The 25,826-nt window shown below is 35.7% G+C and overlaps 1 protein-coding gene across 11 annotated transcripts in view; it reads left to right on the top strand.

The window, feature by feature from the left end:
- Positions 1–24,732, top strand: part of USP33 (ubiquitin specific peptidase 33) — a 45,140-nt gene extending 20,408 nt beyond the window's left edge. For 5 of the 11 annotated variants that reach the window (XM_062628904.1, XM_062628903.1, XM_062628899.1 and 2 more), the window contains 19 exons: positions 440–509; positions 2,249–2,362; positions 3,131–3,209; positions 5,245–5,665; positions 6,083–6,223; positions 6,822–6,845; positions 7,301–7,413; positions 8,036–8,208; positions 8,312–8,415; positions 8,984–9,017; positions 9,855–9,900; positions 10,641–10,821; positions 12,081–12,207; positions 14,223–14,392; positions 15,801–15,882; positions 18,496–18,604; positions 20,103–20,205; positions 20,961–21,029; positions 23,515–24,732. In XM_062628904.1, coding sequence (XP_062484888.1) covers positions 440–509; positions 2,249–2,362; positions 3,131–3,209; positions 5,245–5,665; positions 6,083–6,223; positions 6,822–6,845; positions 7,301–7,413; positions 8,036–8,208; positions 8,312–8,415; positions 8,984–9,017; positions 9,855–9,900; positions 10,641–10,821; positions 12,081–12,207; positions 14,223–14,392; positions 15,801–15,882; positions 18,496–18,604; positions 20,103–20,205; positions 20,961–21,029; positions 23,515–23,672 — 2,318 coding nt within the window. In that variant the 3' untranslated portion in view covers positions 23,673–24,732. Of the gene's footprint in view, positions 1–439; positions 510–2,248; positions 2,363–3,130; positions 3,210–5,244; positions 5,666–6,082; positions 6,224–6,821; positions 6,846–7,300; positions 7,414–8,035; positions 8,209–8,311; positions 8,416–8,983; positions 9,018–9,854; positions 9,901–10,640; positions 10,822–12,080; positions 12,208–14,222; positions 14,393–15,800; positions 15,883–18,495; positions 18,613–20,102; positions 20,206–20,960; positions 21,030–23,514 lie in introns of all 11 variants that reach the window. The other 6 variants (XR_009966677.1, XM_062628907.1, XM_062628901.1 and 3 more) reach the window with 6 other exon arrangements.
- Positions 24,733–25,826: the final 1,094 nt, after the last annotated feature.

Here is a 25,826-nt window from a genome sequence, read left to right as displayed (position 1 = left end):
TGTAATCTGACTACTTGCATGAACTAGAGACAGAAGAACTAAATCTTTCTTGAGAAGCTTTTGGTAGTATGGCTACGAATGAAGCGTAGCAACAATTTTATTGAACAGGTAAATCATTAAGTTCAAGTAAAACATAAATATTGATAAACATTTTAAATTGAAATCTGCTGCTGTCATAAAGCATCAAAAGTTAGTAAGATGAAATACAATTTACTCGTCTGAAGTGCTTTAGTCAGCCAAAATCAAAACACTTAATTACTAATTCTATTTACATTAGTATTCCTTTAGGAGTCCTATGTTTCTTTTAGTTACAACTCTGCATTATAATTGGCATCAGAAGTGTTAATAAGTATTTTAATTAGTACATATTTTCTAGGAAGTGTTTTCCTTAACATGTATTGGATTAACAGACTTGCTGAATGTTCATTCTTTTTCTCAGGTCTAACAGGATTAAAAAATATTGGAAACACTTGTTACATGAATGCAGCTTTACAAGCTCTTTCCAACTGGTAAGGAAAATTATTGTAAATGTATTTTATATTTGCTTACTCATGCATTTGGTAAGGATGGACTTAATGAATTTGAAGGGCTGCACTACTATGGAAGAATACATATATTTGTTAAATCTCAGTCATATCCTACAAACAGTTGTGTTACTGACTGATAGGGTTAAAAAAAAAGCATTATGGCGTATGGGTTGCTCAGCTTTTTCCCTGTTTCATTATAGTTCTTCACTGTCCTAAATAAAAAATATATGCCGTTCTACAAATAAGAAGAAAATCTGGTAAAAGCTTGGGTTTTCTTTTCTGTTAGAGAAGAAATCAAAGCAAATGCATAAACATAAATCCTAATTAAAAAAAAGAGAGACATATTAAGATCAAAAGCTCCAAATTCAGTCCTTGCAAACAATACATCTGGGACACTCTGTGCTAAATCTTCTCAGGAACTGCTAGAATGCAAAATCGTGTCATCCCATGAGGGTACCAGACAAGTTCATAAAGGAGAAATCTACAAAAGCTGAAGATATAAAAACACTAGAAATGGTTAGGCAGGGACAGTACTTGAGTATATATCATAAATACTTACTTTGCGCATCTGATTTTGGCTGAAATCCATGACGGGACCCAGGGCTAAGTAGACCTCACTGACATCCTTAGTTGAGGGAGAGGAGAACTAAAGAAAATCTCCTTAGAAGGTAAAAAAGTAGACAAGGCATCTCATTATTATGAGGAAGTTACTTAGTTGAAAAATTCCAAATTTTGCAGTTACTCTGGGAAATTTCTTTTCTTGGATGAAAATAGATCCAATCTATTTGACGGACTGTGACTTCAAAAGGGGATTGAAGGGAATGGAGAGGGTATGCGAGTTGGCAAAACTGCATGAAGTAAACAGATAAATCATTTAGGTATAAATTACTGACCTACAAACATAGAATCATCATAGAAGCAAGGAACAGTTTGGGTTGGAAGGGTCCTTAAAGCTCATCTAGTTCCACGCTCCTGCCATGGGCAGGGTCACCTTCCACTAGACCAGGTTGCTCAAAGCCCCATCCAACCTAGCCTTCAACACTGCCAGGGATGGAGCAGCCACAGCTTCTCTGGGCAGTCTGTGCCAGTGTCTCATCACTCTTACAGGAAGAACTTCTTCCAGATATCTAATCTAAATCTACCTTCTTTCAATTTGAAACCATTCCTGCTTGTCTTACCTCTGTATGCCCTTGTAAACGTCCCTCTCCAGCTTTCTTGTAGATCCCCTTTAGATAAAGGAAGGGCTGCTTTGAAGTCTCCCTGGAGCTTTCTGTTCTCCAGGCTAAACAACCCCAGCTCTCTCTGCCTGTATTCCTGGGAGAGGTGCTCCAGCCCACTCATTATATTTGTGGCTGTCCTCTGGATTCATTCTGACAAGTCCACATCCTGGTTATCTTGAGGTTATGAGAGCTGAACACAGTACTTCAGGTGGGGTTCTCATGGGGGCAGAGTAGACAGGGAAAATCACCTTGCATTTGAATCCCACAGCTCTGGTGCTCTCACAAATGTCAGTATGTGTTTGAGGAGCAGTGTTGCTGTATTGCTGAAGTTATCCTACTAAGAAATGTTTGGTTGTAACATTTAAGGATGTAGGAAACAGAGTTGTTCAATTACAATAGTATTACACTTTTTTTTCCAATAATCTTGTGTGAAATGCAGATTTCATCTTGTATTTTAACAACCTGAAAAAAAAAACACCCTATTTTCTTCTTTTTAATCAGCCCACCTTTGACACACTTTTTTCTTGACTGTGGAGGCTTAGCCCGGACAGATAAGAAACCAGCAATTTGTAAAAGTTACCTCAAGCTGATGACAGAACTTTGGCACAAAAGCAGGTATTGTATCCTTTTGGGGTTTAAATGGTTATAAATAAACTCCAGAGTCAGGACAGATTAATGCCTCCTTCCCAGGGTTCTAATTTTTATTCTGTATCACCAAATTACTCTTATAAATTAAGGAAGGAGAGACTAAGTTGCAGGATTAAAACACTCCTTATAACCTGTTTGTTTCCATAGCTACCAAAGATGGTACAAATAATTGATGTACATTCTTCTAGTGAGGAAGTTCTAACAAGAAGTAGATGATAAACACTATGCAAAGTAGTATTAAGCTTTCAAAAATTGTTTATATGTACCAGAAATATATCTAAAATGTTCAACTACTTTATCTCTGTGTTCTTCATTCTGTCTCAATGTTTTATCAGTTTCTCATATTTCTTTATATGGAATTTCTGTTATCTCTGCCTAAGAAAATACTTCAAAATATAAATACAAAGATAGAGAAACAGTAACTGTGCATAGTGCCAAGTGTATGCCTGATCTGTCATCTAATTCTCTAGTAAGAAATGTGGCCTAAAAGGCTTGATACAGTCTCTGTTTCTGTTAGATGACTGATTTAAAAAAAAAAACCACCACCAAAAAACCCCCAAGTATAGTTAATAATTCAATACCAGTATTATATTGGTTAAGATTAATACTACTGGTGTTATACATGTTACAGTTGAGTTGCAGGCAAACTTATGATCCCAGTAAAGATAGAAAATTCCATTTAAATGCTTGCTTTTTTATATATATTTACATATTTAAAACTTTTTCTTTCTTTAGACCTGGTTCTGTTGTTCCTACTGGTTTATTTCAAGGAATTAAAACTGTTAATCCTACATTTCGAGGCTACTCTCAACAGGTAAAACCTTCTGATCTAAAATCTGCCTAAGCTGTAAAATTCTTATTTTGAAATCTAATGCTTGAGATACCATGCTTCCTATATTTGTTGAAAGCAATAGCAACATAAACTATATGCTTCAAATGTAGATCAACTGAAATGGAAAATGGAACCAGCAGCAGTTAAGTCAGGTTTTATGTTCATTGGTATCAAATTCTTTAAAGGCCTTCAGCTTCTGAGAATAACTCATGTCCCAGAAAACAAAATAAAGGTGTTTAAAAATAAAGTATAACAGATTTTAAGTATTTGTTACCAGTTATGGTTTCTTTTAAATCTTTTTATTTTTAAATCTTTTAAATAAAGTATCCAGTTTTCATTTATTATCTTTTAAAAAAACAAATGCACTGCTCTGTGTTTCTTAAGCAGTATTGTAGGAACTCTGGTCCACAGCTTGCTAAATAGGTATGGATTATTATATAGTAAAGGCATTCTTCAGTTATCCTTCAGTATCTTGCTGCATTCGTACATTTTGCAGTACTTCGTTAAAAGCTTTTTGGCTAGAGGAAGAATTTAAACCCTGTAATTAGAAAAGCTTACTGAGATCTTCCAGGAATCTGCTGTTATTCAAAGGATTTCTGCTAGCATGTTTCATATTTGTGAGGTGGAGAATTAGAATACGTTTTAATGTTCAAATACTGCATGTAGCTGTAAAGTAAATGTTTAAGTAGTAATCTCAGCGGGATTTAGTTTACTCATGGGCTTCTGAAGAGCCATGTGAATTTCTGGAAAAGCAGAAAATCAATGCTGATAACTGAGAACAAGCTGTATGGAAACTTGGTTCTCGCAACTTTGAACACTGAGAATGTGTTTTTCCATGCAGAGCAACACTTAGAAACCTTTTAGGTTCTGCCTGGATCACACTTCACTTGTATGTTTAGTATGTTTCATGGCAACAATTAAAACAAAGCCAGTCTTTCATGACCAACATTCTCCTGTTGCCCAGCCTCACAAATTGGGCAGCCAGTTGGGCAGCCAAATCCAGTCTTCAGGCAGAAAAAGGAATTCTTTTGCTCAGTGAAAAATGTTTATCAGTTAAGCTGTGTCTTAAGGTTTGAGTCTCTTTTTTTGTGTAAAAGTATTACTAGCAAATAGGCATATTAGTTTTTTTTGTTTGTTTGTTTGTTTTTGTTTTTTTTTCATTACTCAAACCCCAAAACTGAATCTGATAGTTCTGGTTTTTGAGAAAGAGAATGTTTTCTAGTCTGCAGTTGTGAGCTTAGTAAGTAATTGGTGTGTTGGATGGTGATATTGAGCAGCAGAAATTATTTTTATGAACAACCAAAATACAGAAAGGAAAATGAAAGAAAATAGAAGCATTCGTAGTTGCCAAGGAGAGGCTATTGTTTTCTCCCATGCTTGTTTTATTAGATATTCTCTATTGCCAGGAACCAAGCGTGGATTGTTGAAATTTGGTGCCTCTTAAGATACTTCAAAACACAGATGAGACTTGTAGTAAATCTTCACAGCTCTTTGTGGAAATACTGATAATTGAGGAGTCTTGTCCAGGCTTGAGAAGAAGAATTAAAGTCTTGTTGCCAGTGTGATGCAATTGGAAAGACGGGATAAGTACAACATAACACTTCTTAATAAAGTCCTGCCATGCCCAGTGAAAACAAGGCTCAGATTGCTTTGCTGAAGATGCTGCATGAGGTTTTAAAAAAACTGTCCTGAAAACGCTCCATTACCAGCAGAGCTGGGGTCTGGCCACAGTGTTGGTAGTTGCTTGAGTTACACTTGTTGAAATAAGCTTTTTGGGAATAGAAGTGTTTTGGAGGAAACTTGTAAGATTAAATGGAGGAAATGGACACAGGAAACAAACATGATCTAGAAATGAAATTTCTTTTGAACTTCAGACCTGAGACAGAGACATTTAACTTACTCTTCTGTAACAGCCAGCTGCAGCTTTTGGTTTAGTTACCTGTATCTTTTCCTGATATGACTTTAATTTCTTCCAAACATAATGGAATAACATCATAAAACTTGTTTAAAATCCTAGGATGCACAAGAATTTTTGCGGTGTCTAATGGATTTGCTTCATGAGGAACTTAAAGAACCAGTTGTAGAACTGGAAGATGTCCAGCCTACAAGTGTTGAAGACAGTATGGAAGAAGACAAGAGCCAGTCAGATGTAGGCTTTCAGCCCTGTGAATCCTGTGGTACCTGTGATAAAACAGAAAATGACACTATTTTCAAACCTGTCTTAGAGGATCCTGCAGAGACAACCATGTTAATTCAGGATGATGATAACAACTCAGTCACATCCAAAGACTGGCAGAAAGAAAAAATATCGAGCAACAAGCTTAAACGAGCAAATTCTATAGAAGACTTTGAAAAAGACGCAAATACTGCTTCAGAGACCACTGAATTTTTAAATAATCAAGGAACTGTCAAAGTACAGATACACAGCAGATTCTCAGGTAATACATTACTAATGTGCAATTGAAATAGTCAGATTCTTAGCCAGAATGTCTGTGTGAGTGGAAAAGAATTGTAGAACAAATAGTGTAGAGAGGTACAGGTCAAATAGGGTAGGTTGATTGACTTTAGGCAATGCACCTTCCTTATTTACTTTTCAGTTCAGGTGTTCTGGATTCAACTTGAATTTCCTTGAAAAACTAAATATTTGTGCTGGATAAGGTTTCAGGTAACCCAGAAGATAGTGGGGGTTTTGGATTTTGTTCTTAATTTAAAACATATATGACTTGAGATGGTGCTGCATTCCTCAATGTCCTGTGACCTGACAGCATGGTTAAATTAATTGCATGACCATTGTCTGTTCATTCTGCATTAAATTTTTGGTAGAATTTATGAAGTAATGCAAATATTAATCGCAGAATACATCAGTGATGTCCACATGAATGATATATCTGCAGCCCAAACCCCATCATCAAATGAAGGGATGAACACCCGCTTATCAAACAGTCCACCAAAATCATTCTCATCATGCTCTTCAGTGGCACAAGTCCACAAAAAAGGTATAGGCTCTTTATTTTCTGGTACTGAATTGCTCTGCATTACAGTTTTCATTTTGTTGTTTCTTGTGTCTTGCATACCAGTGCAGTGTTTTTTCTTCAGCATTTTTTAATCCCCTATCCCTACTGGGGAGAGGGACCATTATGTAAACTGGGCATACAATAAGACTCCCTTTACTTCTGTAGCATTCTGATTCTTTCAAAGCATGCTTGAACAGTATCTGCCTCTACTCTGTGAAGATGGAATAGTATTTTGAGAAAACTTTCTCAACTGCTCTAGTTTGGAAAGAGGGGAAATGTATGAGAAGTTAGTGACAGGAAATTGAAGTATCTTTCTAACTATTTCCATGGCTCACTGCTTGTTACTGGCTGTTAGCATTTTGACAGACTTGGACTCCTACAAGACTTAATCAGTTATCTCCTGGGTAGTATTCAGTCTCCAAAAGAGGTTTTGTGGTATTCATTCTAGCATACCATGCTGGTAATTTCTAGAGCCCAAGAGACTGCTTTGGTGTGTTTACCTAATTAGTAGTGGATTTGGGTGGGGAGGGGGTGCACATGTTATGCTTGGAGTTTTATTTTTTCTTTATCTTTTAATAAGCTGCTGTTAGGCTGGACTCTAGTAGTAAGTTTAGTCTACTTCAACCCTGTCACTGTCACCAGTGTTGTGATACAACAAGCTTGTGCATGTGGTTTTCATCCCAACATGGTTAAAACTTGTGGGAAGATGTGATCAAATTAAATGTCAGAATGTGACATTTAACGTTTATACCTTGGGGGATTCCTGCCAAGATCAATCTCATAGCAGGAGGCTGTAGATTTCAAGACTGGCAGTTTGAGTTTTACTTAAACTGAGGTAAAATTTTCCACCATAAACTGCTTGAGGAACCTACATGAATTGCCTGGTACTAGCAGTAATCTGCTTGTGTAATTTCTAAGAAATATTTAGTAAACAAAAAATAGGGCTTGGTTCAAAATCAAGTCCTAAATATGTGTGATCTCTAATTATATTATGCAAAGTTGAAGGAAATCAGAACCCACTTGATTTACTTTCAGCATTTAATATTTGTCATTTTATAGTTGCAACTGTATCATCGCCAAAAAGGAAGAAGCGCAAGAAGTACAGGAGTGTTATCTCTGATATATTTGATGGGACTATAATAAGTTCAGTACAGTGCCTGACTTGTGATCGGGTGAGTAAGAAGGGGGAGTTCTAGCTTTTAATGTGTTTTTTTTCCTCAATACAAATACTTACAGCTTTATGAATACAGTGAGGCTCTGGTAACTTTATTCTTTTGTGACAGATTTCTTCAGAAGTTTCCGTTGTTTCATACTTGTTTATTCAAACAGTAATAGGAGCTTCAAAAAAGCAAATGTGATCACTAAAATCCAGGATGGGAGCAAGAAAATGCATAGCTGAGTCTCTTTTGCAGCAGGTCCAGTTACATTAGGTCAAGATAATGTCAAAGTAAGATACTGTCAAAAGAAGGGGGTGGACCTTTCTGAAACTAGCTTGTATAACAAAAGCTTGAGGCAAAAATCATAATGCTTTTTGTGACTACTAGGAAGACAAATAATTAATAATGACTTGAAGAGTTTTAGTGATAACAGTGTGCAAGTTCACTCTAAAATGTTAATTTTTCTTCCTCTTTTAGAAATGAATTCTTATGTCTCCTTATTTATAATTGATTTGCAACCTAGTGGAATTTTCAACTACACAGTGACTTAGTAGTTACTGGTGAACTTCACGGTAGTCAGTTTAATTCAGTTTCTCTTCAATCTTAACTCTCTTGTTTCATTTGTTTTCTTCTTTAGCTGTCTGTAACCTTGGAGACCTTTCAGGATCTGTCCTTGCCTATTCCAGGTAAGGAAGATCTTGCTAAACTCCATTCTGCAAGTCATCAGACATCTCTAGTCAAGGCTGGGTCATGTGGAGAAGCATATGCCCCCCAGGGATGGATAGCTTTCTTTATGGAATATTTCAAAAGGTAAGTAATATTTATCTTGTTTTATTTTTTAATCTATTTTGAAATTCCAGTTTCTGCTCTTCTGGCAGAACATTTGTTGTTTTTTCTCTCTTTTCTATCAATGATGTTTCAGGTTTGTTGTCTCATGTGTTCCTAGCTGGTTTTGGGGTCCAGTTGTAACCTTACAAGATTGTCTTGCTGCCTTTTTCGCCAGAGATGAGCTCAAGGGTAAGAGGTCAATTACATGAACATGTTTCTTCTGATATTTTTTTCCTCTAATCATACTAAGATGATTAATATCTTCTTCGCTTCCCGCAATTAAGCAAAGGCCACCTGTTAGACTGTAACACAGTCATTCCTTGCTCTTACGGGATCATTCATTTTAAAAAGGTAAGCTTCGCATTCAACTGAATATTTGAGGCAACAAATGCCAGGAGAGCTGCTTTAGAAACGTCAAGTAAATCTGAATTCGGTTTAATGAAATGGTATCACTTGCAGGGTCATAAAAATTTCAAACCCCATTATATTAATACTTAATTTGACCTAGTGAATTTCTTCCCTTTTAAATTATATATCCTCATCTCTTCACGTTATGCTGTACTGCTTCATAGTTATAAGCATAAAACCTAAGAACCTTTCTTTTTAGTTGCTATGTCAACACTCTTATGGCTTAAATATTCAATGCAACTTAAAATAAATTCCCTTGAGACTTTTATATATCAAGTGTATGTGGTTGAAGGATAGCTATTTGGATTTAGAGAATAATGGCTGTTTGTCTTCTCCATGATGTTTGCAGGTGATAACATGTACAGCTGTGGAAGATGTAAAAAGTAAGCTGTCTTTTACCTTTTTTTTAACTTGTCTTAATTTGAGTGCTCTAATGCTTTTGTTAGTCAAGAGGCATTTATTTCTGCTGGGTATGTCATAGTGCTATTAATCTTTTAACACTACCTTGTGTTCTGACTGTCAGAAATTTGCTATTATAAAGGTGCAGGAGTTTGGAAGCACTGACTCAGCATACCGTATTGCAGTCAAATCGTGTTTTGTTCTTTTTCATGTTCCTTATAATTGTAGACCTTTCTAAATTGTTTTGTTTGAAAAAAAAATGCTTTTAGCCCACTATATAACTAGCAGATTTTCACTGATACACAGTAGGTGCTTCAGTGTGTTATAAATAAGTACACTGTGGCCGTAAATACTAAAGAACAAAGAAACAGAAGTGGTCTGTAGATAGCTCAATGCCCTTTATGGAAAAGGAGTGTTATTGCTGTGTATAACCAGTGTATAACTGGTGATCTGCTGTAGATTGCTTCTTAAAAATAAACTTGGCTGCTTTTTTTTCTATTTTGCTGAATAATCAGCTTAACAAAGCTTAAAGTTCTTTCCTTTACGCTAAGAGAAATTGTTAGGTAGATGGAGCTTGACTGTCTATACTTGCTGCTTTGAATTTTTCAGCAGTACAGATTGTCTTGTCTTCTAAAGCATCCTTGTTTGCATCTTTTTGGCTACTCCATGTCTAGTCTACATTCCAGAAATATTTTGGGTTTACAAATGTGTAATGTTCAGTTTAGACTTGCTGACTAGCACAATAAAAAAAAACCACACCCACCTTTTCAGAACTAAGTATTGGTTGTTTTGTTGTTTGTTTGTTTTTCTCCTTTGCTTAGGTTGAGAAATGGAGTGAAATTCTGCAAAGTGCAAAAATTTCCTGAGGTACTGTTACTACATGCACTTTAAAACACTTTTTCTGCATGATTAGGAATGTGGTAAGACTAATGAATTGCATGAGGTCATGTTTATAATGTTACATGATGAAAGTGTATCTTTTTATCGGCATTTGTTTTAAAAAGATGAGCAAGATTTGATTATTCACCCTGTAAGAAAGTGAACCTTGTACATGAAAAGAAAAACCCCATTATTCTAACTTTACTATGTTATAACTGTCAGCCTGCAGAGCTTATTTATACTGTAGAACTTAAATACCACAGCCAGAATGGAAATATTTTCCATAAGCAACGCTTGTAACTTCACGTTTTAAAAGTAATCCAGTCTTACACATCAAAACATGAGTTGATGGGTGCAACAATCAGGAAGAATTAATGTCCCTCATGACAAGATTGTGCAATAGGTGCACTGAGGAAGATAAAAGGTATGTTGCTCATTGCTGAATCAGCGTTAGTAAGTTCACGACTGGGTTTGTTTTTTTTTACTGTTAGTAAGATAAGTCATAGATAATTACAAATGCATTTCTAACTCCTTGAGCCATGGTTGATTTAAAAAAAAATAAATAAAATCTATGGAACACAGAGCTTGTGATAGTTGCCTCAGGCCACAGAGAAAAGTGATCCTTTTGGGATGATAAAAGGAAAATCTGGCATGCACAGTGCAGTTATTATATGTCAAATAGTATTCCATGTAAAGTTCTTGAGTGAATCTGTCGATCCTTCTTACAGATACTGTGCATTCATCTGAAAAGATTTAGACATGAACTTATGTTTTCCACTAAAATTGGGACCCACGTGTCCTTTCCCTTGGAAGGCCTTGATCTTCAGCCTTTCCTTGCAAAGGACAGTCCAGCTCAGATTGTGACTTACGATCTTCTGTCTGTCATCTGCCATCATGGAACTGCCAGCAGTAAGTATGAGGTTGATTGTTCTGTCTCTGTTGCTGATATTCACATCAGCCCTTCTGTTTAAGATTATTCATAAACTGAAGAGTAAATAGATAAGCACTGGTAGTTATACTGTGAAGGATAAATGCTGTGATTTTTACCTTGAACCATAAGATGGCTTCCTCTTAAATAGTTGACACATCTTTGAAATTGTATGCCATACTGAAATAAAATTGTAGGTGGAAAAAAATTAACAGATCCTGGAATATTAAGTTAAGTAAACTATATATACCGTTGTAAGTGAACAGTCTAAATGGACAAATAATGTTACATGCCAGCAGATGACCAATTGGTCAGCTGTTCTGCATAGGTTTATCTAGAGTTTTAACGCTTTGTATGACTTAGTTTTTTGGAAAGAGTTCACCACAAAGATGCTAGTAATTGTTTTCAAAGTTGTTCTTTTGGTTGATGACTGCCGATTAACCCCAAACCAGGCAGTATCTGCTATTCATGGCTAGTGATGAGTAGCTGAGTAAACATCTTACTGCTTTATGTCAAGCTTGCTTCTGCCTAGATGCTTTCATTGTTTATAAGATTTGGAAAATAGGACAAAGATAAGTTTGAAGTCAGAAACATCTTAAAATTTTATGGAGGTTAACCACCCCCTCATACTGTCCAAACTTGAGGTGTCCATTGTTCAGATGAAGGTGTTTCCACTTTTCTGGATGCTTTTTTCATTTTCTGTTCAGTACTTGCTGGATGATGCCTTTCATAATCACTTTAGTAGACATCTGATTATTTATTTGTTGGCAGTTGAATATGTGTTTTAGAAATAGTAATAATTTATATTATGGATAGTCTTCAGAACACAGTTAAGTATGGTCTTGATATTATGTAGCCATTACACATCTATGCTGATTTCCATTAAAAAGATTTGAAAAGAGTTCATTGTGGAAACTGATTAGGGTAAATTGTTCAGTCATTCTTACTCTGATTTGAGTTTCATGTTTTAAGAGTGCATTAAACATGAAGCTGCTGGAAAAGTTTAAGAATACACTGAAAAACAGTGTTCAGTTTGCCACTAGCTGATGGAAATTCAGGAGGGGAAGTAGGAAATGATCCAAAGTTTGGGAGAAGTTAATATCCAGATAATGTCTGCTAATGATTTGATGTTTCTCCCATTTAAGACTTGGGTTTTTTTGGACTTACTTCCTTTTCATGTGTTGCACAGTAAAATGGGCAGCACTGGACACTTTAATAAATCTTGCTTCTTGCACTCCAGGTGGACATTATATAGCTTATTGTCGCAACAATTTAAATAATTTGTGGTATGAATTTGATGACCAGAGTGTCACAGAAGTATCAGAATCCACAGTGCAAAATGCAGAAGCTTATGTTCTCTTCTACAGGTAAGTAATTGAAAGTATAATCATGCTTATGTAAGTCAGGTATGTAAATAACTTTAAAGCAGTTGGGCAGCTTTCAGAAATTGGCTGCCACAAAAAAGAATTATAGTGGAAGAGGCTGACCAGTCAGAACAACCTATGCTGGAGAAAGACAGAATCCTTCAGTTTAACACTTGCTCTGTCACTGCTAAAGCATGTATGGAACTTGAAATGAAAACTAAATCTGCATAAATAAAGTGTAGTAAGATGACTAGAAAGAGAACTTTGAACAACTGTTAGAATTAGCCACTAATTACCTCCTTTTTAATCAGAGGAAAGGAATGCTGCACAATGGGCGATTTTGCACACAGACTCTTAACTGTTAGAACTCTAAAGGGAAGAGTGGAAAGTCTTTAGCAGATGGGATGTAGAACAACAGATGTTTTACTGTGTTGTAATTTAATTTCAGGGAATTTAGAGGCTGGACTCTCCTGAAAGTTGAAATGAAAGGCGAGAAGTCATGTTATTAGCATCTTCAGTCTAAGGAATTTTTGTACTTCAAATAATAAAACCAACTTAACTCAATGTGCAGATTCTAAGAATCTTGTACAAAGATCAAATTTCCACTACAAGTTTACTGCAAAACAGATTGTGTCAGAGTTGCACAAGAAATGAGATGTGTTCTGGTTTAACTTTCATTAGGAACGCTTGTACCTGCCACTGTCTGAGCTAAGCCTGTGAGTCTGGGTCATTGAAAGGATGTGGAAGTCATGCTGTATTGCCAAGAAAGAACACTGTACCAAATTATGGGCAAACACTTAAATAATAAAAGAACAGCATTCATAAAATTTATTTTTAAAAAAACGAATATACCCACAAAATACTGCCACACGCACAAAATAGATGTTCTTTCAGCATGTTTTTAGAATGCTTATTGGAGCTATGTATAAATTTTTAAATTAACAGCTGGAAAGGCTTTTGTTATAGAATTTTATTCTGAATTTAAATGGGTAATGTATTTTAATTGGGTTTATGGCAATTTTTTTCCCTACTCTTTTAGTCTTGTTTTGCTATACTATAAATAGCTCTGTTGCTATGGCCATTAGGTCTACCTGAAGCTTTTCTGTCAGCTATTTGAGGTAATGTTGACACCGTAAGTTAACTGATGTGGTCCAGCTTTTGTGTGATGCTGAATCAAGTTTTGGGTCGGGGTTTTGGAGGACGGAATCATAGAATCATAGAATAGTTAGGGTTGGAAAGGACCTTAAGATGATCTAGTTCCAACCCGCCTGCCATGGACAGGGAACAAATTGCTCAAACCTGCTTTTGGAGAAGAGAGATTATTCAATCTAAAACCAAGAGAGCAGAGATACTTCCAGTTGGACAACAGCAAAAGCCTCAATGAGAAAAATAGGGGGATACAGGAAAAGTAGGGGAATTACCCAATCTAGTTACTGTTCAACCTGACTTCTGAAGGTAGGTAAGGAACATCTGCCCAAGGACCAGCTTGCAAAGCTTTTATCTCAAAAGATACAGAGGAAACTGGAGGTGGGCAGAGCCTTATCTCATCTTCCTGTGGTAGTAATCACCTCTGCAGCATAGCCTACTGTCTGTTACAGTCAAACTATTTGCTTTCTCAGGCTGCTAGGTTACATGGGAACTGCGAGAGGTCTTTGTTGTTGATCTAAGCAAGCAAAAGTTTCTTTGCAAGCATAACATGTGCCAAGGAAAGCACAGGTTTAACAGAGCAAGTAGTCTTTGCTGCCCTTCCCACTCTGTACTAACTGTTCCAACTCTTGCGACACACTGCTCGCTAATGCGACAGTCCACGTTCCTACCATACATTTAGATGGTGGCTCAGGCTGTACATAAAAAGTGCAAGTTACTTCACAGGCTAAGTCAACTGCTCCATGCTACCAAACTTTGATGTGTAGCCATGGCCCAGGTAATTTACTTGAAAGTACAGTTTTCACAAAATAAATTATCTGTATTGTACACAAGGATATATATTTGTTAAATGATTTCTATTTTGGTAATAGAAAGAGCAGTGAAGAAGCACAGAGAGAGAGACGGAGAATATCAAGCTTACTGAACATGATGGAACCAAGTCTTCTGCAGTTCTATGTTTCCAGACAGTGGTTAAATAAATTCAAGACTTTTGCAGAGCCAGGACCAATTTCAAATAATGACTTTCTCTGTATGCATGGAGGTGAGACTGTAACTGCGTGTCATGTGACTTGTAGCTGTGCGGGGATGTGCACTTGTTTTAATTAAAGGAATTTGAGTGTAGTAAATTTATAACCTCTGTAACTTCTTAGGTAAATTAAAACTGTAACTTCTAAGTCAGTGATTTCTGTCATTTTAGTAGCTGACTAGTTGAAAATTATACCATGTGAAGATCTCCTGGGGTGTTTTTCCTCTTTTACCTGCACATTTGATTTTGTTTATAAGCGTTCTTGATTCTTAAAGAGGAACAGTTTGATTTATCTACTTGCTTCCTAAACATGTATATTCAATTTTCAAAAATCATGTCACTTTATCATCATCCTTAATACTTTGTTCTGCCAATCTAAATCTTATTTGCAGCTACACACTAGAAGCAACAAGAAAGTTTGAAAGCTATGGAAAAGGAAATGGGTATGATGCAGAGTAGCCAGTGCATAGCAGTGTGAAAATAGAGTAGTATTTCTGTATATTCAGTGTGGGAGCATAAAAATTTTACTTTGTGCAAAATATTAATAAAAGTGAGAGAATTGCATTGAGCAAAACATTGGGGAACTATCCATATTTGAGTGCTAATGTTCTGAGAAATCATAACTGTGGTGTTCTTACACCTATTTTCTAATTAAAAATACAGCTGTGTTAGATCAGCAGTTAGAGGTGCTGCCGCTATTACTGAAACAAACTTTTTACGTAAGAATATTGTGCCCAGTAACAATGTGCAGAGGAGCGTACATGTGAGCCCTTGTGGCTGTGGCTTTCCTTTTACAGGGTTACAGCAGATGACTTTTGTTGTACAAGTGCCCAAAAGACTAGATTTTTCCCTTTTTCAAAGCATTCCTGCTTACTGTGTGCTTCAGCTCAATGTATCTGATCGTGCAAGCCCATCTGCCTTCCTCAAAATTTCCCTACTTACAATCATTCATGTTGTTTGAAGTAAGTCAAAAAGGTCTACAGCAAATAAGTGAATTTTGAATAGACCATTTGCTAATGTGTTTGCAGGCATAAACAAAATATTTAATCCCTCGTTAACATTTTAATTGTATGCCTTAGGAAGCATTTTGCAATTGGTATCTAAAAAGGCCTCTAGCCCTTTAATCTTTCATGTAGTTTGCTTCTATTTTTTATAAACTTCTCAGCCTCATGAAAGACTAAAATTAGAGTGGTGTCTTTAAATACAGTAATAGATTATACTGTGGTAAAACTTGCTTCACATGATTGCTCTGAATTAATTGAAAGGTTGTATTTTTAATTCCTCTAACCTCTAACATAGTCTTCTCCCTCCATGTCCTGAATAAAATCTGCAAATCTTTTTTTTTTATTATTTTTTCTTTTTATTTTCTCTTCTTTTTGTGTTTGTTTTTATTTGTTTGTTTTGTTTGTTGTTGCTTCTGCAGGTGTTCCTCCACACAAAGCTAACTTCATAGAGGACTTAGTTGTAATGCTACCTCAAAATATATGGGATAATCTGTACAGCAGGTAAGGTTTATACTGTAACTGGAAAAAATCCAGTGGTATGATCTGCATGAAGATATGTGTCAAGCAGCAAGATCAGACTTCAGAATTAGTGGATCAGGAAAAGGGGAAAAAAAAATAAAGTATTCTAGGCACAGAACTAAGTGAAGGGATTGCAAGCAGCCAATTTATGTAATTTGCTTTTGCAAAGTTATGCTAAAAGTCTACACGAAGTAGTGTGTTACTGTGATAATACTTGAGCATTAAACCAGTAAAAAGTATGGTATGTACTGAATGACACAAAGTAGGTCAGCAAAAGTACACTTTGAAGAGGTATTTTGAAAGACTTCTCTGTATCAGCTTCCTGTTCTCTTGTTGGCTAGAGACAGCTTTTATGTTGGCTTTGAATCCATAGCCTCAGCTGCCAGTACTGCTTCAAAATAACTTATATCTAAGTGTTCCTTATAACTACACAATGCTTTTTAATCTAGGTCAGGCTTAAGTGTTTGCTTGCGAAGGAGGGATTCTTAAAAGAAGTGTCTCCTTTTAAAGTAACAAAAAGCTGTAGAAGAGCTTTGCTGATGACCTTAAGGACTCTATTGTGCTTGCATTAAATATTTTTAGTTGTTAATTTCCTGCCACCTAAGCAATATAGCTGTAGGGTTGGGTTAGGCTCTTTTTAAAATTTCAATAGACACAAGTGAAAAATAGTACAGTGCTATTTCCAGCCTATTTCTACTTTTGTAGATGTACTGAATTCCAGCTGACAAAGGCAGTATTTCTTTTTTGTATGCAGAAAGGTTTGTTAAATCTGAAGAAAAATGGTTTTAAACTTCTGATTGTTTTTCTTTCTTTCTGAACTTTTTTGACAAGATGTCCAACTTCAATCATTTGATAGAAAGGTGAAGTCCCAGAGGTGGTAGGTTCCTATTAGGTAGAAAAGAGGTATGGATTGTTGCTAAATGTGCTCTGTCTGGCTTCCTGACTGGCACGTGCGCCCTTTAACACAGAATAGCTGTGAAGCACCCATGTTTTGCTTTTTGTCTTGCTGTTATCTGGGAATTACAGGCGAATATCATGGTTGCAGTGGGTGAGAATTTAGGGTGAGGAAGCCAAATATCATGGAAGCTGCCTTTTGTTGAGATAATGTTAAGAAAAAGGAGGTATTACTCTAAAATGCCAATTGCAATTGATGTCCCAAACATGTTTTTTTTGCTGCTCATGTGGCACTGCTCCTATCGAATTCCAAATACTTTGGGTTCAAAGTTGCTTTGGGATAATATGGTATAATGCATACTTGATCTATTTCAACTAAAAAGTTATGAAATGATCACTGCAGTTCAAAGACAAAGTGTCATATTCAGAGATGCAATTTAAGTGTTGGGTGACCATTTTATAAAACATGTCTTTAAGTTGGGATGATTGAATATATACCAAAAAACTTGTATGTACAAGTGCTGTTGTACTGAAGTAATGTTTTGATTTTCAGTTAAAATATAGCACTTCTGTACTTGTTAGTCAATGGGGGTGGGAAAATAGCATCCCAAATTATTTTTATGGACTGACAAACATACAAGTCTAAAGGGGGGGGAGTAATGCCTTCCATGGCAGATTTTTCTTCAATTTATTCACAAAGTAACCACAGTTGTTTTTCACTTTTGTTTAAGACATAGACTTTTTTTCATATTCTGAACTTTAATTCACATTGCACTTGAGAAAGCCACATGATAAATGTTGAGATGCTTAAATTTAGACGCTTAAGAGCACTCTCTTTTTTCTCGTTTAAAGTAAGATTTTTGAAACAAAATAGGAAGTTTTGGAAATGGACAAAACCGGAAAAGCCCCCAAGTCTGTCAAAAATAATGATTCATCTAGGAAGCAGAACCTGGAATATCCTTATCTCAATGTGTGACCTTTCTTTTGTGGTAAATGCATCTCTTAAGGCTGCTAGTCATTTAAGAATATTTTCTTTATCAGGCTTGTAGTTTCCAGGCTAGTAATGATGCCCATATTCATAATGATACATCTATATACACACTCACACATGTACATATATACATATTATCTCTTGTGCTTCTCAGAAACAGTGTATCTACAGACTTCCATGCATTCTGCTTGTTTCACACAAGGAAAATATGGATGGGAAGGTTGTGGAGAATAACTTTTTAAGAGCAAAACAATAAGCAACTTTAGGGGCTGGTGTCAAGGAGGGAGCAAACTGATGAGCCTGCAGTGGAATGGAGGAACATGCTTAAAATAAAACTGGCTGGAACATTTCCATAAGTTGTTTCTTGGAGGCCTTTAATAAAATCACACAGGGTGTATATGTAACAGAATACTTGCTCACTGTCATGTTCTTCCCATAGTAACACCTTTTGAAGTATGTGATACAGTAGTTTGAGATGGTTTCTACTGGCTTTAGGCAGTTGGGACTTGGAAGATGGTTATGTCTTAGCATGGAGTACAAAATATTACTAGGAAAATAAATTATAGTATTTGTGAATCAAATGGTAGTGTGACTGGCATTGATCAGACTTATGTTAGATATTATATGAAAACACTTGCTCTGTCTACGTATGCATGATCTTTTTACATGGTCTTTTGCACAAGGTTAATGTCTTTTTATGTTTACTGCAGGTATGGAGGAGGACCAGCTGTTAACCATCTGTATGTTTGTCACACCTGCCAAATAGAGTCTGAAAGAATTGAAAAAAGAAGGAAAAATGAATTGGAAATGTTTATTCGGGTAAAAAAGTAACCACTTATTCATTCTGCTGTTTGACATTACCTGATACTCATGAATTGACCCAAGGGGTTATGAGAAGTGCATAGGTGATTCCTGAAATGAATGGATTTCATTAAATATCTCTGTACCTATTTAGAATCCCTTCTTTCCTGTTTGCAACAGTAATGTTCTTGTCATATCCCAGATAACTTTATATGAAAATGTGCTTAGAGAAAATATTTTGTTTCTTAAATTGTTTTTTTAGTATAGAAACAGTGCAGCCACATGATCAGTTGTTCTTTATACACTGCCAGTGATCTGTTCTGTGCAATCTGATAAGGTTTAAATGCAATAATGCTGTGCCAGCAAAACATTAATTATAATCTTTAGTTCTAATTTCAAAAATATCATTAGATATGTAAACAAACATAAATAATTCAGTGTGAAGTAAATACCTTCATGTTCTAATACGACTGTAAAATTAATATCAAGCAGCTAGTATATTTTCCATGAGTTAAGAGTTTATATGCATGAGTCTGGTAAAATAACTAGTAGTAAGGGTTTTGTAATTCTTAACTTGAAAACACAGTTTTGTTTTTCAATGAAAATGAATGCAGAGAGATTGGAGTCCCATTTATGCTACCTTAATTATCGAGAGGGAGGAAAAACAAAATTGCAGCTGTTCTTTTAGTTCTCTCTGTGCTTTAATTGTACTTCAGAGATTGTGTCAGCTTTTCCATGTTTTAACTGCTATTTGAACTTCTTAGTAATTGATTTTTCCCTAGACTGGGTTACCCTGGATAGTAATTATTAACAACATGGAGTCAACCTCATGTGTTTTAGTGATCAACATCTTTTCAGTATAAACAGTGATTATATGTGCACTGTTGTGTAAGTATTGTCACAGACAGAAATTTCTATTATCCTCTATTAAGGTTGCGTTAGGGAGTGATTGCAAAACTTAGCTCTATGTGAAACCTTAAGAAGTTGTATTGATGCTTTAGGTTCATGTGTGTGAGTTCACTGTGCCTTGCCTGAAATCATACCGGCATCTGGTCAATGTATTAAGGAAAAAATAAGCACAGATGAAGATATAAGTCATCACACAAAGAACCTTCCATAAAATTATGGAGCACATATCTCAAAACACTGTTTTAAAAGAAATAAGTTGGCTGCTTTCTTCAGTTACTTCAAAGTTCAGCCACCACTGTAATTATCCAGTAGTGGTTAATGGGGATAAGCACTTGTGCTTTACTTAAGAACAGCCGTTTTCAGGGAAAAATAAATAAACTCTTAATTAAAGAATAAATAATCTTCTAACACAAAGGCTACCACTACATCAAAATCTCACCTTGGGAATTCACTAGATATTTACTGTTCTGATAGTCAGTAGTTCTTAAAAATGTTCTGTAGCAGTGTAACATTATGCTGTTAATAATTCAACTGGTTGAAATAATTCAGTAGTTTAAAGGGGGAGAGGAGGGAAAGGCAGAAAAACATAGATTCTTTCTCATTTCAGCTTAATAGAGCATTCCAAGAAGAAGAATCTCCATCAACATTTTACTGCATCAGTATGCACTGGTTCAGAGAATGGGAAGGATTTGTAAAGGGTAAAGACAGTGGTAAGTTGTGCTCCATTTCAACATATGGATAATCCTTTATTTTTTTATTGTTATGTAGTGGTACTGTTGAAATAAATTGGTTTTTGCTTTCCTAGGAGGCTGTAGGAAGAACAGCTAGAGAAGGCAGTGAAAGCTCTTAAACATCTAAGACAATAGTTGTGTAGGTTACAAATATATTCATGAACCAAATTACAGAATATAGTCAAATAATATATAAGAATGGATAACAAGATAGTTGTGGAAGGAATGTTGCTTGTTTAGAAGGGTTTGGCTGTTAGCACAGCAGGAAAATTGGATGCAAGTACAAGGAGGGGTGGATTTTGGTGTGCAAATTGATAGGTAATACTGTAGATTCTGGATGTAACCTCGCTCACAACCTAAACTCATAGATAACTGAGTAACTACTATAATAAAATGTTTTTAGCCTAATTTAAGTGCCTCTAAACTTCTGAAATAGAAACACTGATAAGATGTTCTACAGTCTTGTCTGACTGTTCTAGGAAAGCTTTGCTGGGGTAAGAATTAGGATTAATTTGTGTTTTACATTGCTTAAGACTTTAGTAAAATGAATACTTTGAAAACCTTGCTCTTAATTAAAATTCTGATTTGCTTTAACAGCTTGTAACATACTGTTAAGCAGTATAAGAACAAGTAGTAAACAAACAAGCTTTTTCTCTTTCCATTTGAAAATAGAGCCTCCAACCTGCTGTTTGTTTTCAGCTCTCCCAATTTTAATCATCTTTGTGTCACACTAGATCCTCCCGGTCCTATTGATAATGCTAAGATTGCAGTAACAAAATGTGGAAATGCTGTCCTAAAACAAGGTAGGTGTCCAATATTGCTGCAGCTCTGGGCTCTTTGTGATGTATTTGCTGAAGTTTGGAAAATTTATGATAAATTCTTTTTTTAACTGTTATTGCAAAATGGCAATTCCTAATGTTGTACTCATTTTGGGGGGATCAGCTTATTCTTTAAATAGATAATAAATATCTATAATAAACTAATCCAAATGCAGATGAGAGTGTAAAAGAATGTGCAGAGTAACTACAGAATGGCAAAAGCATGCTTTGGCTTTGTATAGCTTGGTTTGATTTGGGTTCTCTTAATGTAAATTGTGAGATTCTTGGCTTTTAGACTGTCGTATATCTGTATGTAGTTATTTGAATCTTAACACAATTTGAATTAAGAGCTACTTCTCACACAGTGGGAAATAAACCTCAGTAAGATGCTCATTTTCCTGCAAGTTGTTTTCCACTATATATTGCAAAAACTTCTCTAGCATGCAAAGATAGAGATTCGTTATTTTTTTGCAGTCAGATGCTTAATACCATTTACTTAAAATTCATAGGTACAGAGAAATTCTAATATGGCCTGCTTTATGAATATGTAGACTTTCTGTGAATATTTAAATTTATTGTAGCTTATCTTTAAAAAAAAATTGCTTTAATAAGATTAACATTCATTTAACTGGATTTTTTCCCCCAATTTAATGCCTCTGCATACAATGGACCTACCATTGGCAGTTCACTGGAGGCCACTAGGCCCTGCATAAACATCACCATTCTAAAATGTCAAGAGTTTATTTAAAAGGGTTCTTGCACTGATGAGTTTTGCAGTACATTTTAATGATTTAAGTGCTAATGTAGAATTCAAATGCAAGGTATAAAACATATGCCTAACATAGTAAAAAAATAATTTTAGAATTAATAATAGATAGCACATTAGCCAGTTGTTGATTTACCTTCAGCTACATTGGTTCAAATTAGAACTTGGGTAGAAATTAAGGCATATAGGCTGAGGAAAATTTCTCTCTTAAGTCATGAGAAATGAGGTGGGTGTGCCACTGGATAGATTACAGTATTACTTCTGTGATCCAGTGGTCCTGTCCCAGTGCATTATTTCAGTTAAACCTGGTGGTTAGAAGACCTGGAATGTGGATAATCTACTCCTGTGTCTGCAGAGATGGGAATTGTTTTTTGAGAACCTGAATATAAATGAGTAAAATGGAGGCATAATGTCATGAGTACTGGTATAGGATTTGCGTCATGACTTTCAGATGAAGTGTTGCATAGCTGAGTTCATGTAGGTAATCAAATGTGCAGCTCTTTGTACCCTTAACAAGACAGATTAATCGTATCTGATTAAAGATATTGGGGGGAAACTTGCTCCAGCGCAGGTTTTTAATTTGTTGCTTAAAGAAGAGGGGGTTTATTCTGCTAGAATAGAAATTTGGCCTCTCTGCCTAAGTTAGTGTAAAGAAATCACTTCAGCTGTATAACTGTCTCAGACCGGATTCGTGTGTGAAAACCGAAAGGGGCGACATGCTGATGCTCCCTTGCCTTTTGCCACTATAAAATGTTCCAGGAAATTAGAAATGATGGTTGGATGCTGACCTGAGACAGGAGAGGGACCGCCAGACAGAGGAATGGAATCATGAGCAAAGGCTGTTATAAAGACTTGGTTTTGAACTGAAAGAAGGTGGATTTAGATTAGATATTTGGAAGAAATTCTTCCCTGCGAGGGTGGTGAGGCACTGGCACAGGTTGTCCAGAGAAGCTGTGGATGGCCTATCCATGAGAGTGTTCAAGGACAGATTAGATGTGGCTTTGGGCTACTTGGTCTATTGGAAGGTGTCCCTGCCCATGGCAAGGGGCTGGAACTAGGTGATCTTCAAGGACCTTTCCAAACCAAACTATTCTATGATTCTGTGGTTCAATGACTTCAAACAGTGAACGAAAAGACATCAGGCTGACCCATCAATGCTATATACAAGGACCATTAGTAGGGCTGGTAATGTCCTAGTAGTGGTTTCTGCCAGGGGTTCTGGTAATTTCACTGTGGTTCTTGCACATTTATTCTTTACCATCAATATTAATTTTTGATAAAACAAGAAGCTTGAGTCATTGTACTTTACTGTGTAATTGGTTGGAGTGCATGTTCTTATATTAATATGAATTGCTGTTTCCGGTGTACCAATACCACTTGGCAGCTTGACTGCATAGAACCTTCATGTGCTTTATGCTTGAGTTATGTTAAATACTGGATAATTTAGACCAGGTAGTTGTAAGACTCAAAGTACAAAATTAACAGAAAATATGTTATTGGTTTTTGCAGTTGGTGCAAAATAAAGCACAAATTCAGCTTAGGGTTTTCAATTTGAATGTGGTGGGTTTGTTTTTTTTGTGTTTTTTTTTTTTTTTTTTTTTTTTTTTGGGGGGGGGGGTTGTTGTTTTTTTTTCCTGCATCTATTACAGACTTCAATGAAATAATTATTCTAAATAGTAATCAAATTTTTTTAAATGTTTTCAGGTGCAGATTCTGGACAAATATCTGAAGAAACATGGAATTTCCTTCAGTCAATCTATGGTGGAGGTCCAGAGATTATACTCAGACCACTTGTTCCTCCGGTAGAACCTGATATCTTGCAAACAGAGGAGAAGATTGAATTAGAAACTCGTGGTCTTTAGCTACTGAGGAAAAAGATCAGCTTGTAAGGAATCCATCTTCCTTACAAAATGCCCAAAATACATTCCCAAAAGTTTTATTCTCTTATATCTGTTGGAGGCACAGCTCACTGGGCATTACATTAACTACAGAATAGTAAGTTGAAATATGTATTACGATTTGTTTAAATAAGAGGCTGTTTCTCTGTTTTGGAAGGCATGTGGTTTGTACATTTTGGAGTATTTGGTCAATGGAAAAAAAAATTGTGATTTCAGAACTTTTTGGTATAAGTCAAAGTCCTATAATATCCCTAGACTCAAAAAACGGGGACAAATCCTAGAGATGTTCAATAACCCTTTTCATTTCTGATTGGCTTCTGATACCTACAAACTTTTCCCTGTCGTAATTGTACAGTCTTGACAAACGTAAGTTTATGGGAAGTGTATTTTAAATTGATTGCAACCAATGATAAAGAAAAAGGATGTTAATCTCCTAAATGCTCAGGAAAAAAATCTTATTTTGCACTGTTAAGTATATGAAATAAGTAATGTATAATATCCAAATACGTATTGTATTTGAATGAATCAAACATTAGTGTAGATTGAATATTGTTTTAGTCAGCTATTGTCATAACTTATTACCTACTAAATTTTACATCTTATTATAGTCTTCTGTAACTCTATGAACCTGGCTAGCATCTTTAGTAGTATATGTGACAAAAAGATTTAGTGTTCTCTACGGTAATGTTTGAGAGCATGAAGTGTGAAATGTAAAAAGATTATGGACATGAGTGATATAAATTTCAGAAATTAAATTGTCTGGTCTCTTGAATTACATTCATAAACAGTTCCATTTGAAGGCTTTTATTGTATTGTTAAAATTTTTCCTTGGCATGATGACCTACAATGTCAGAAGCTGGATAAAATGTATATATTGCAAAACTTAACGGAATGATTCATAATGGAATGCGGAATGGCACTTGTTCTTGTTTTTGCCTGATATTGTTACCAAATAAGCAGCATTATTCAAGGCTGGATCAATAAAACAAGAAAAAAACAAAATAAATGAAACTGTGGAAGAGGAGGAGGGGAAGCTTTCTCAAACGTTTTTCATTTATTACGTCAATACAGAAACTGTTGAAGTAATGCTGTGGTACTGCACCCACACCCATATAACTATTTCTTGGCCCCTTTATGTGTGATGTCAGTTCTAGCTCCAAAGTAAGAAAATGCTGACATAACATTCTTCTGTATAATTTTCTATCGAGTAGGAAACCAAATTGCACTTAAAACCATTCTGGTTAAAAAGCCACCTACAAAAGTCCTAGAGAAAGTGTCCTCTAATGTGCAGTGTACTGAGGAATCGGTTCTGTCTGAATGTATATCCCAGTATTTTCCTCAGTCTACCTGAGAAGAACAAGAGCTAAGAATACAGCACTGCAAATAAGAGGGGTAAGTGGACAGCAATATGAAGCCAATGATTATATGGCTGGAACACAGGGAAAGTGTTTTTCAATTTTAAACTATTGCAGGTAACTCTTGGTCAGCCAGTTAAGTTTCTGAATTTTTATGTAAGTGGTCTTTACATTCCATGGGAGGTCATGGGGCATTGCAGCTGAGAAGCCTTTCATGTACATAGGTGTAAATGTCTGACATTGCATTTGGACAATTTTATATTAGTAGAATTTTTAATACCAAATTACCCCGGCATGTAAGGTAAACTCATCAGTTACTACTGCAGACTTGTCTTACTGACTAAGGTGAAGGTAGCTTGCCTTCTCATCAGTCAATAGTAACTTGCCAACGTTGGCCAGTTGGAAGGCTGTTCTAACTGTAATAAATTTTTTGGTTCTTTTTTTTGGTATTAGGGTGACTAAACTAAACCTGGGTTTGTACAGTCTGATTTTAACTCTCTGCTGTTTGGGGATTTTTGCTTTGGTGTTTGTTTTTTTTTGTTGTGGTTTTTTTTTTGGTTTTTTGTGTTGTTTTTTTTGTTTGTTTTGTTTGTTTTGGGTTTTTTGTTTGTTTTGGTTTTGGGGGGTATTTATTTTTTTGTTTGGGGTGGTTTTGTTTTGATTTTTTTGCTGAGCTTTCATCTCATTTAAGCTATTCTTAAGGTTCTGTAACACATTAAATCTAAGTAACAGTGAATAGGTCTGCATGCTTTAGGAAGAATTT

The sequence above is a fragment of the Pezoporus occidentalis genome, unplaced genomic scaffold (assembly GCF_034315485.1).
Source record: "Pezoporus occidentalis ecotype Australia unplaced genomic scaffold, CSIRO_AGI_Poc_V1 ctg325, whole genome shotgun sequence".
NCBI classification, from domain to species: Eukaryota; Metazoa; Chordata; class Aves; order Psittaciformes; family Psittacidae; genus Pezoporus; species Pezoporus occidentalis.
Note: the sequence above shows the minus strand (reverse complement) of the source record. Positions and strands in the feature narration are given on the sequence as shown.